This window comes from Caretta caretta, chromosome 7 (genome assembly GCF_965140235.1).
Source record: "Caretta caretta isolate rCarCar2 chromosome 7, rCarCar1.hap1, whole genome shotgun sequence".
Classification (NCBI taxonomy): domain Eukaryota; kingdom Metazoa; phylum Chordata; order Testudines; family Cheloniidae; genus Caretta; species Caretta caretta.
The window spans coordinates 81,253,621-81,266,771 of NC_134212.1; the positions used below are offsets into that span (position 1 = coordinate 81,253,621).

The 13,151-nt window shown below is 39.7% G+C and overlaps 1 protein-coding gene across 11 annotated transcripts in view; it reads right to left on the reverse strand.

The window, feature by feature from the left end:
* The window catches only part of CTNNA3 (catenin alpha 3), a 946,302-nt gene that overhangs the window by 727,089 nt on the left and 206,062 nt on the right, over positions 1–13,151 (reverse strand). For 10 of the 11 annotated variants that reach the window (XM_075130833.1, XM_075130836.1, XM_075130831.1 and 7 more), the window contains exon 6: positions 11,486–11,749. In XM_075130833.1, the coding sequence (XP_074986934.1) occupies positions 11,486–11,749 (264 nt within the window). Of the gene's footprint in view, positions 1–9,365; positions 9,470–11,485; positions 11,750–13,151 lie in introns of those variants that run through there. The other variant, XM_075130838.1, reaches the window with a different exon arrangement.

Genomic DNA, 13,151 nt, shown 5'->3' on the forward strand with positions numbered 1-13,151 from the left:
ATCTACTCTCTGCATTTTCTCCCACGGCTTTTAACAATTTGCTGCTTGCTCTTGTGCCAAGCTCTCCCAACTCCAATGTAGTAGTGGAGGTTTACAGTTTGGAATATGTATAAAATATTAATGTTGTCAGCATTATTCTATGAAGGGAAATTCCTTCAGCTTTAGAAAGAAATTATACCATGAACAAGAGCATACATACAAAATGGGAAATGACTGTTTAGGAAGGAGTACTGCAGAAAGGGATCTGGAGATCACAGTGGATGAAAACAAGCAAAATATGACTCAACAATGTAACACTGTGGCAAAAAAAAAAGGAAACATAATTCTTGGATGTATTAGCAGGAGTGGCATACACAAGACACGAGAAGTAATTCTTCCACTCTACTCCGCACTGATTAGGCCTCAACTGGAGTACCATGTCCAGTTCTGGGCACCATATTTCAGGAAAGTTGTGGACAAATTGGAGAAAGTCCAGAGGAGAACAACAAAAATTATTCAAGGTCTAGAAAACATGACCTGTGAGGGAAGTTCGAAAAGAATATGTTTGTTTAGTCAGGAGAAGAGAAGACTGAGGGTGGACATAATAACAATTTTCAAGTACATGAAAGGTTGTTACAAGGAAGAGGGAGAACAATTGTTATCCTTGATCTCTGGGGATAGGACAAGAAGCAATGGGCTTAAATTGCAGCAAGGGCTGTTAAGGTTGGACATCAGGAAAACGTACTGTCAGGGTGGTTAAGCACTGGCATAAATTGCCTAGGGAAGTTGTGGAATCTCCATTATTGGAGATTTTTAAGAGCAGGTTAGACAAACACCTGACAGGGATGGTCTAGATAATGCTTAGTCCTGCCTTGAGGGCAGAGGACTGGACTAGAAGACCTCTCAAGGTCCCTTCCAGTCCTATGATTCTATGATTCACCAAAATCAGCTATATTTAATGCAGTGACAGCAGTTAAGTATCATTCTACTTTTGAGAAAATCGAGGAAATGTACTATAACTAATTGAATTTATATGGTAAGAAGTGTCATGAGGGACCCTAGAATGCAGAGGAAACTAACCTTTCAGCAGTTACACTACAGACCGTGTGAATGAAAAATTTAAAAAGCAGAAGTGAGATCTGTGTTTTTCTGCATCACAGATGTTTAATCACTGCCTTATCTTACTCTGATTGCTTATGTAGGCATTGCCTACCACAGCATGAGAGAGAAAAGAAAAAACATATACTTTAATAACTAGCAGACTAATAAGGGTTTTGCAAATTGCATACACAATTAGTAAATAATGTTTAAGTATTTACTGATTTATTAACATATAGAGGTAATTCACTTATAACAAATAGTTGATTTCCAACTAATATATACTGAAACATTCAATTGTGAAATACAATTTTGCTAGGGCAACATTTGCACTACCATTTGAATAATTCAGAGAACCCTACCTTCATTAGTCTGGGAACCTTCCTTCCAGGTTGGGAAACACTGCTTTTGCCCCTCTTAGGAAGTGAGACTAGGAGAAGCCTATACCTCCCCTCTACAAGGGTTTGGCAGATTTGTGGAATCCAACACTCCTCTCTTATTTTCTAAGTGAGTTAAGTATTAGAGAATCAGGAAGACTGACTAGCCCTGGAACACAGTGACCTACAGTGAAAGTGAGAAAAAGGTCTGGTGCCTTTAAATAACAAAGCTATTCTCCCTTCCCATGGTGGTATAGCTAGCAAATAGGAAGACCTCTGGCCTGCAAACTATTGATGAAGTGATCTACAGTAAGGGGGAGAGTAAGCAACCTTGAATGCAGGGGACTTTGTGTGGACAGTGGGAAGAAAAGGTTTAGTGGCTCCTTCAAGTCAGCCAAACTACTTGTTGGGACCTTCTTTTGGTAGATGTCCAGTGCAGGTACTCATTCCACAGAAGATTCGGATCCCTGATAAACCAGAATTGCAACCCCTAAGGAAGCATGATTGTGGCTCCCTATGTCAGGGAGATAAGTTCCCCCATCCCAGCTCCCCTTATCCCTCAAACAAGGGGAGGGCAGTGGGACCCCAGCAACTGGCTGGAACTGGAAGGGGAGGGCTGAAGGCAGCCTTCCGAAATAGGTGGAAACAACTGAGGAACACCTAGACCTGCACTGTACAACTTGTTACCTAGTATTACCCAGCTGAGTTAATAAAGCTGCAGCCTAATTAAACCATATCCCTCGTGTCTTGTCTTTCTTACTGCATGGCTGGGACAATGGGGTGCCTTTAAATAACAAAGCTTTCCCCTCTTCCCATACAGATACAGAAAGCAAATAGGAAGACTTCTGGCCTGCAAACTATTAAGCTAGTTATTTGATGGGTGAAGCTCTGTTTGTATTATGTACTGTATTGCTTTTTTGGAGGGTGAACTTAATCTGCCTTTTTGTTATTTTAGATTCTCTCTAATATGAATAATTGCACTGGCACTTTATTTTTCTTTTCCACAATAGTGTCAAGTCTCCTGGACTATTCTCAGTGGATGCCCCAGATTCCTCAATACTGCATCTGCTCTTTACAATGGAATGGGCACATGGGGCTGAAATCGTGACTCGACTAAAATCAATGGAAAAACTCCCATTGACTTCACTGAGCCAGAATTTCACCCTGAGACTTCAGTCACGGCCTCCGATATTGTCTAGAAAATTTTGCAACAGAACTAAATCAAGAACTCTCCAACTAAATGTTGAACAGTCGAACTGTTCCAAATTTTGTAATAAATCATTAAGTCCTCTGAACAGATAGCTACCTTACTTGCCATGAAGACACTAAAGAACTTTAAGCAAGTGGAAACTCATAAACCTTTCTACTTCTTGCCAACCATCATGAACTGGGTCAAATCTGGGGGTTTGATTATGTCACATGTCAAATGGAAAATAGTAAATATTGCAACTAGCAAAAGCTGTATGTTCATGTACATGGTGTGACAGGATCAGGCCAGATGGCTACAGGAGAGTGACAGAAGGCAGATATATTAGCCCCAGGTTAAGTAGGTCCCTTTTCCCAGGGTAAGGTAACAGGGAAGGTTCCAGAACAATCAAGAACTTTCTGGAAACAATTAAGGCAGACAGGCTGATTAGAACACCTGCAGCCAATCAAGAAGCTGCTAGAATCAATTAAGGCAGGCTAATCAGGACACCTGGGTTTTAAAAAGGAGCTCACTTCAGTTTGTGGTGCGTGCAAGGAGCTGGGAGCAAGCAGCTGAGAGTGAGAAGGCGTACTAGTGGAAGACTGAGAAGTACAAGCATTATCAGACATCAGGAGGAAGGTCCTGTGGTGAGAATAAAGAAGGTATTGGGAGGAGGCCCTGGGAAAGTAGCCCAGGAGTTGTAGCTGTCACATAGTTGTTACAGGAGCCACTGTAGACAGCTGCAATCCACAGGGCCCTGGGCTGGAACCCGGAGTAGAGGGCAGGCCTGGGTTCCCCCATCCCTCCATCCCCCAACTCCCTACTTGATACCGGAGGAGTTGACCTGGACTGTGGGTTCCACAGAGGGGAAGGTCTCTGGCCTGTTCCCTGATCCACTAGGTGGATCAGCAGAGACTGCGGGGATTGTTGTTCTTCCTTTCCCCATGCTGGCTAGTGATGAGGCTAACTGAGTGAACGGCAGATTTGAGCCATGAAAGTGGCCAAACTGAGGGCTGCCGTGAACCTCTGAGGCAAGAAAATTCGCCAATAAGCACAGGACCCACCAAGGCAGACGAGGAACTTTGTCCAAATGGGTAAAAAAGTGTATATGATATGTGGATATGTGGGGCAGAGGATGATTACTTTTCAGAAGCCAGAGGAGACTGCCCCACATTAGCTAGTACTATTTTTGATGAGAAAACTTCACAATCCTATTAACAATTTGCCAGTCAGATGGAGTTATTCTTGTCAATAAGAGTAATCAGTAATAATTTACTAGTTCTGGTCTGAGTTTTCAGTCTGTTACTTTCTCTCTGTGAAATGAAACTGCTGTGATCCCCACCAATGTACAGGTGCTGGCTCATAAATACAGCCACAATCAATTGTTGATGATGATCTATCTGCAAAACTAGCATATGCCAGTTCACTAGATTATGATACATTTGGAGAAGGATGCAGGTGAAAGTACTTGCTGGTGAGGAATTTCTCCAAAATCTTTTTTCATGTTCTCTTCTTTTGTTTCTGTCCTTTTGCTCTTTGGCTCTATTGAGAGGTAAATACTATATTATCACTATAACTTGATATAGTAATTTTAAAGTAGCACAGCTGGGTGCAGTAAGCACCGAAATAACAGTTCAGAGATACTATAGCATATTGGTCTACTTAATATATCAATCTCTAAATTTACAAAAACATATTTCCTTGAAAGTTAATAAGTCTAAACTAACTTTTGATAAAAGTTACTGCTTACCAAAAGAGCTGTAAAGAGGTACTGTATAAAATTAACCTTTAAATACAGAATCCAGAAATGTGGTCAAAACAAAGAAGCTGTAGAGTATCCTAAGTATTCAAAGCGTTTATTCAGCTAAGTGCAAATATTCTATGGCTCTTCTAAGCATGGATAACAGTCAGCACCACAATAGCCAAAAGATGACAAAAAGTCAAAAATAGAAACTAATCTCGTTGAGTGCTGCAGTTTCCTTATATTGTTTGTGCATGTAAATGTACAATTCCACATAGGCCTCAAGCAGGCAAAGGTGTTTAAACTGGAGAAGTACTTTTGTATTTATGAAAAAAGGTAGTGTGATACAGTCAAGGGAGGTCTAGTTAATTCTTTGCATAAAGAGCTTATGACATGGCACTTCTGACAATACTGCCTCTATGCTATTTGATCATTTTCTTAATTATAATAAGTAATGTTGTAAATATTTTTCAAACTTCAGTGCCTAAAACAAAGCACTTAAATAAAAGTGACCTGATTTTCAGGAGTAATAACCACCCACATCTCCTATTGTCTTTAAGGAATGTTGGGTACCCACTGTGACAGATCATACAATCACACACAATGTATTTAGGGACCATATTGTATTATGCTTGTGAATGATTTATGTATGATTGTGTTCTACTCCATGCAGGAGGGGTTACCACAGCTCCCACAGGAATTAAACATGCTGGGAGGTGATTAAACTCAATCACTGAAACTAAACAGCTCCAGAGCGGTACCACCCCATAGAGTGGTGTGCAGATACTGGTTCCAGGTGTTTGCCTGCCAACTGCAATATCTCAACTCCTACAACATCATGATACCTAAATGGGCTTCAGACCTGGGATGGCTTGACACAGAGAAAACATTGCTACTGCTGCCGTTGCTACTTTCTCCAGTGCCCTGACAGAGGCTAAGCTGCAGAATGACCTGGCAACGTGCTCAGAGAGTAAACCAATAGGGCCAAATGCTCATAGAGAAGCAACTTGAAAGTATGTGGGAAACAGAAGGGATTCCTTCTCATAGAAGACCTCTTAAATCCGGTTATGTAACAATATCTAAACGACCTGATGATCCGTATCATACATGAATGAATGGCTACAACATTCACTTATAAATCAAGAATTTATACATTGGGCAATAACAAACAAAAGAAGTGACTCACTCAAAGGGATTCTGGTTGTGGTTTTAATTCTTCCAATAATTTAATCAGATATATTTGCTCTCTTCAACAGCGTAGAGGGGCTCAAAAGAACAGGAAATATTCCCAGTCAGGTGTAAGACAAAGGATACATAATGGACTGTTTTTTCCTTGATCAATTCAGAGGTAGTGGCAGGTAGAAGAGTCAACATAAATGAACCAGAACCTACAAAAGTAGACAGATTGAGCAGCTACAGTACAGATTTGCTAATGTGTCTCGCCTGAATGTCTTTTTCTGCTACTGAATTAATGCAGTGAGCAGTAAGCAAAACAAGTTTCAAAAGAAAATGAGTATTTAAATTGGATGGCTAGGCCCAAATTCCCTGCTTCATTGAGCTTCTGCTCCATGCAAAAGAAAGATTGGCACAATGTGAAAGCTGGCTACAGCATCCTGAGGTTCAGAGCAGATTTGTGCCATCCTGAGCCCTGGTGTACATTCAAGCTGCCTTTGGGCTTCTCTAATTTTTGACACCTGGGTGTGGTCTCATGCCAGTTGCACTGCACTCTGGCCACACCCTACATGCTGAGGCCAAGTGGGGGCTGACAAGGCTGGCTCAGGAAACAGACATAGTGGCTCTGCAACAGCTGTGAGCTCCCCTACACTCTGGTGATGCAAAGGCCCTGAGAATGCATCAAAGAATCTGGCCCTGCATGTTATTTTAATACAGTTTTCAACATGTAATTATTAGGAATGTCAATTAATCGCAGTTATCTCTCACGATTAACTCAGAAAAATTAATTGCGATTAATTGCACTTACAGCAATAGAATACCAATTTCAATTTATTAAATATGTTTGGATGTTCTTCTACATTTTCAATATTGATATCAATTACAACACAGAATACAAAATGTACAGTGCTCACTTTATATTATTTTTATTACAAATATATGCACTGTAAAAATGATAAACAAAAGTAATAGTATTTTTCAGTTCACTTCATACAAGTACTGAAGTGCAATCTCTTCATCGTGAAAGTGTAACTTACAAATGCAGATTTTTTTTTGGTTACATAACTGCACTCAAAAACAAAACAATGTAAAACTTTAGAGCCTACAAGTCCACTCAGTCCTACTTCTTATTCTGCCAATCGCTAAGACAAACAAGATTGTTTACATTGACGGGAGATACTGCTTCTTACTTACAATGTCACCTGAAAGTGAGAATAGGTGTTCGCATGGCACTCTTGCAGCCGGTTTTGCAAGGTATTTACATGCCAGATATGCTAAACATTTGTATGCCCCTTCATGCTTCAGCCACAATTCCAGAGGACGTGCTTCCATACTGATGATGGTCATTAAAAAAAGAATGTGTCAATTAAATTTGTGACTGAACTCCTTGTGGTGGGGGGGGGTGTATGTCTCCTGCTCTGTTTTACCCACATTCTGCATATATTTCATGTTATAGCAGTCTCAGATGATGACCCAGCACATGTTCGTTTTAAGAACACTTTCACAGCAGATTTGACAAAACGCAAAGAAGGTACCAAAGTGAGATTTCTAAAAATAGCTATAGCACTTAACCCAAGGTTTAAGAATCTGAAGTGTGGTCGAAAATCTGAGAGGGATGAGGTGTGGTGCATGCTTTTAAGTGTCTTAAAAGAGCAACACTCTGATGCAGAAACTACAGAACCTGAACCACCAAAAAAGAAAATCAACCATCTGCTGGTAGCATCTGACTCAGATAATGAAAATGAACATGATTTGGTCCGCACTGCTTTGGATCGTTATCAAGTAGAACCTGTCATCAGCATGGACGCATGTCCTCTGGAATGGTTGTTGAAGCATGAAGGGACATATGAATTTTTAGCGCATCTGGCATGCAAATATCTTGCAACGCCAGCCACAACAGTGCCATGCGAATGCTTATTCTCACTTTCAGGTGACATTATAAACAAGAAACAGGCAGCATTATCTCCTGCAAATTGTAACCAACCTTGTTTGTCGGAGTTTTTGGCTGACCAAGATGTAGGACTGAGTGGACTTGTAGGCTCTAAAATTTTACATTGTTTTATTTTTAAATGCAGGGCTTTTTGTACATAATTCTACATTTGGAAGTTCAATTTTCATGATAAAGAGATTGCACTACAGTACTTGTATGAGTTGAACTGAAAAATACTTTTTTTGGTTTTTTTACAGTGCAAATATTTATAATCAAAATAAATATAAAGTGAGCATTGTACATTTTGTATTCTGTGTTGTAACTGAAATAAATATATTTGAAAATGTAGTAAACATCCAAAAATATTTAAAATAAATAGTATTCTATTGTTGTTTAACAGCATAATTAATCGCGTGATTAATCACGATTCATTTTTTGATCGATGAATTTAATTGCTTGACAGCCCTAGTAATTATAAGAACCAAACATTACTAGTCTATGTTTAATTATGAATGTCATAGAAGTTCTATGGAGTTTATTGTGGAATTCTTGATGCACAAGGATTTAGGAGGTAAAATGTTCTAATTCTACCTGTGTTTTGCTCAACTAAATCTCTGTTTACTTTCAGATTGCCAGTTGCATGTAATGGTGAAAGATATTGCAAAACTCCTGGATAGTACTTGTTGAGTAAACTCCTTGATACATTTCCACATGATAAAGATTTAATGAGATTTTGCTATTTACTACATCAATTTATTTCACAGCACTGTATTTGCAAGAGCAAGACAGAGCAAAGGTTACTTTGGGTCCTTGCCATACTCAACCCTAAAATTTGTAAAATCCTTAAAAATGGTAAATTCTCAATAGATTTTGCTTTATCTAGCTCATACAGCCTCAGCTCCCATTTGTGATCAGTAAAAAAATATACAAATAAATGAAAAAAATATATTTAACAGTAGTTTGAGCTTCTATGTTCTTATATTTCTAACTAAAAATAAATTCAATAAAAAGGAGGATTTCTGATCTTGTAATAATTACCATTGTTCTCTATGTTTTAAAAAGCAACAAATGTAGTAACAGTAAAACTGAAAAATACAAAAATGATATAGATTTCACATAGTCAATATAGATTGTGTGAGGTCAGAAAAAATCATCCCTCTTGCAAATTTCTATCTATTAGTTAACGTGCTAAAACATAATTAAAAATTCAATGAAGGTGTATTTGATGTTTCTGTTAATGGTTAGTAAATTTCTACACTAGTAGTTGCATCCATGGACTTCAACAGATTTCTCTCATATTTGCATGTATAGCCTGTCTTCACTAGAGAATTTTAGGGGGGGGAAACATTACCATCAACGATATAACACTGGTCTTCCTGAATCAGTGTTAGCAACAATGGGTGCCCAGTGTAGGCAAACAACTGGTAATTTCGAGTATTTTTAGCACTAAATCAGTTATACCTAATGAAGAACAGATTAATTTAGCATGGTCCAGCCAAATAAACCTCATCTACATTAGGACTTTCACTAGTATTAGCAGCTCACCTAAGATTACATCTACATGATGAGCTAAGGGTGTGATTCCATTGCTCATATATGTATACTCGTGTTAGCTCAATGAGAACTCCCCCAAGTATGTGTATACGAGCAGGGGAATCACATCACTAGCTCATAGTATAGATGTAGCTTAATAGTAATACTGGTGGGAATATTTTTTTAAATTTCCCCAGTATAGAAAAGGCTAAAGGGAGAGCAATTAGTTCCAAGACATACTGCATAGTTCAATGGCACCCAGTGACATCATTAGCCAGATCATTCTATTGCCCCAACTGTTAAAGCCATTCTCTTATATTATGCAGCATCTGTCTAATGTGTGCTCACCAGACCAGCAGAACTCAGACGTACAGTGGTGCTGGGATACTTCAGTGTTAGACAGGAAGGGTCTGTCACCCATTCAGCAGTCATCCCTATCTCCTGATAACAAAATAACACAGAACAGTGTTCTTGTCATTCTGGCAGCAGAGTTAGAGCCAAACTGTGCAAGGTGGAGCACTCCTGCTAACATTATGGGAATTGAGGGCACCTTGCAGGATCAGGCCCATAATGCAGAACTAGTGACTCTTTACTAGAGGGAAAGTGTGTGCAGAGAGTAAATTCAAGCACCAGAAGGAATACTAACAACAATTATTACTATTATAACTAGCTCTTATATAGCATTTTCATCCGTAGATCTCAAAGCACTTTACAAAGGAGGTCAGTATCATCATGCCCAATTTGGGTATACTGAGGCACAAGGAGGAGAAGTGACTTGTCCAGTGTCAAGCAGCAGACCAGTGGCCGAGCTGGAACTGGAACTCTGGTCACCTAAGGCGTCAGATAGATCAGGTCAGAGACAGGCATGCAAAGGGAAAACCTCACTCAGATGATTAAGACTTGTTTGGGAGAAGAGAAAGACGTGACTTTCCTCAAACATATTCTTAACTGCTGAAAACAGAAACACATTTTTTGTCTAATCATATGAGTCACATTATGTCTGTTCATTAAACAGTTTGCAGTGTCGCTGTAGCTGTGTTGGTCCCAGGATGATCTGAAGAAGAGCTCTGTGCAGCTCAAAAGCATGTCTCTTTCACCAACAGAAGTTAAAAGATATTAATTTAACCACTTTGTTCATTAAATGAAAATGACAGAAAAAGAGCATAATTCAAATTCTAAACTTCAATTATGTGACTCATATATGACAGCATTAGGGCAGAATCTTTTATTCCAACACACCAACTGAAATCCAGCCCAGGCCAGTGATCACCCAAAATTGTTTTCACCTGATAAATGGTTAGTGGCATTTATAAAATGGGCTTTGTCATAAATATAAAGGGAAGGGTAACAACCTTTATGTATGTAGTATGTAGTAATATAAAATCCCTCTTGGCCAGAGGTACAGAATCACTTACCTGTAAGGGGTTAATCAGATCAATTAACCTAGTTGGCCCCTGACCAGAAAGACCAATGGGGAAAGGAGATACTTTCAAATCTGGGGGGATTTGAGAGAGACCAAGAGACAAAGAGAGAGACCAAGCAGGTAATCCAGCTCCTACTGAAATGATACATCTAAAATTACAGAAATTGTAAGTAATAGCAAGGAAATGCATTTGATTATCTTTTCTTTTAGCTTGTGAATTTTCCCTATGCCAAGAGGGAGGTTTATTCATGTTTTTGTAACTTTGAAGTTGAGCCTAGAGGTGGATCCTCTGTGTTTTAAATCTTTTTATTACCCTGTAAAATTACCTTCCATCCTGATTTTACAGAGGTGCTTCTTTTACTTTTTTTTTTATAATAAAGTTCTTCTTTTACGAACCTGATTGGTTTTTAGTGTCCAAAACCCAAGGGTCTGGTCTGCGCTCACCTTGTTAACCTATTGGTTGGTATATTATTCTCAAGCCTCCCCAGGAAAGGTGGTGAAGGGACTTGGGGAGATATTTTGGGGAAATAGGAACTCCAAGTGGTCCTTTTCCTGAATCTTTGTCTAACTCACTTGGTGGTGGCACCAATACCGTCCAAGGACAAGGGAAGGATTTGTGCCTTGGGGAATTTTTTAACCTAAGCTGGAAGAAATAAGCTTAGGAGGTCTTTCATGCAGATCCTCACATCTGTACCCCAGAGTTCAGAGTCGGGAGGGAACCCTGACAGGCTTATTCCAGTTTCTGTCCTATGTGTGCACCCCTTCCATCAGCAACTCAATAAGAACTAATTAGCACCCTTTTTGGCAATATTAGAGAATCCAAAAACTGAACAGGCTTGTAGACCTAACCACCACCTCATCTGGAGGAAGAGGTCCCACCAAGGTCAGGGTTGATGCACCTTATGAGAAAGCTTGTATTAATACTGTCCACACTGAATAAACTGAACTTCAGTTTCTAAAGCTTTCAGTGTCACTTTAGCAAGCACTACCTTCATTTAAAATAAATGTGTACATTGCATTGGTACATGTTTACATATTTACCTACCTCAAGCTCATCAAGTGCACTTCCTAGCATAGCTGAATGAGTCGTAGGATGAACCTTTTGATTTCTAATTCCTTGAGAAGCATTAGAAATGACATTGAGAGCGCTCTGTATTTCATCGCAAATTGAGTCCTTGCTGGCTATAAGGGATGCAACATCTGAATGTTCCAAACAAGCTGAACAAATTGAATGTAGAAGAGACGAATTTTCCTTCAGAGAAGCACGTGCTGCTGCAATTTCATCTCGTTGATTGCTAGATTTCAAATCCTGCCAGCAAAAGAACAGTTTTTAAAGCACACTAAAATTGACAAGTAATGTAGAACCAAATTATTCCATTCTGCACTATATTTGCTAAAGGAAACAGTGACTTAAATTTCAACAAAGATTGATTTACTATAGCTTTCTTTTGCAGCACTTTATTACTTATTTTTAAAATAACTTAGATGAAAGCAGAAATTAAATTGAGGGAAAGGAAGAGGAACGGGGCGGGGGGGGGGAAATGGGATTTTTAGAATAGTTGAAGCCCCTGCTTCCAGCCTCGGTTCCTTCAAACTGTGGGCAGAAGAGAGAAGTGAAAGGCACAAGAATGAGTATGAAAATGAGAAGGGAGTTGCTGACAGCCTGAAAGTCAATTGAAGTCAATAAGGACCTGTCACAGGGTGGCTGGCCCCATAACTGAAGGAGGTCCAGTGTCCCTGTGCCAGAACAAGTGCTCCCAGTTGGGCTAATTTAGGGGATGGGGCTGCACCTGGAGCTATAAAGGGTCAAAGAGAGACCGAGTGAGAGACAAACCCACAGAACACAAAAAAAGCAGGACCCTCAGACTCCTCTGGGAGGGGAGGCAGCAAAAGCCTGAGATGTAAAACGAGAGCTGAGGAACTGTTTAAGTTTGGACAATAAAACTGCCTACAAAAGACTTTGGGGCAGCAGTGAGTCCTTGGCAAGCTGAGGAGAAGCCCTTCCATTGGCATTGAATCTAAACACATTATAAAAAAAATGCAGTAGGCACTTCTTTCGCCATCAGCTGATGGCTGGAAAATGGCACTTTCAATACTGAATAAACAGGGCCCTTCTTCCAGCCCATATTTTTGTGGAGGACTGGGGGACCACCAAACCAGATCTTGCTTCCTCAGGATAATTTGGAAGACTCAAGGGCAAAGCAACACAGAGGGAGCCTTAAACAGAAGCAGATCACTGCTTCCCTCATTGATCATTTGCTTAGGATAAATTGAACTATTGCGTAATATGTCTTTTTAATCATCAATAAGCTGTTGTATAAATGAAATCCCACATTACAGAGCTGGGTTCTTTCATACAACACAATCCCACCCTCACATTGCGCTGCACCTTGTTGAGGTCTTAGCAAGGTGTCTAGTGACTATGCAGCCAAGAATGTTATTTAATTTTTTTATATACAAATAAATAAAACAATCATTATGAAAAGGATTGGAAAGCAAAGGCTCTGACTCTGTAGGTATCCAATAAAGTTACTAATGGCTTGTCTACACTTACTGGGGGATCGATGAGAGGTGATTGATGCATCGGCGTTCAATTTAGCAGGTCTAGCGAAGACCTGCTAAATCGACCATGGAATCGCTCTCCCACCTGATCAAGAAGAGTAGGGGGAGTTGACGGGAGAGCATCTCCTGTCAACATCGTGTAGTGTGGA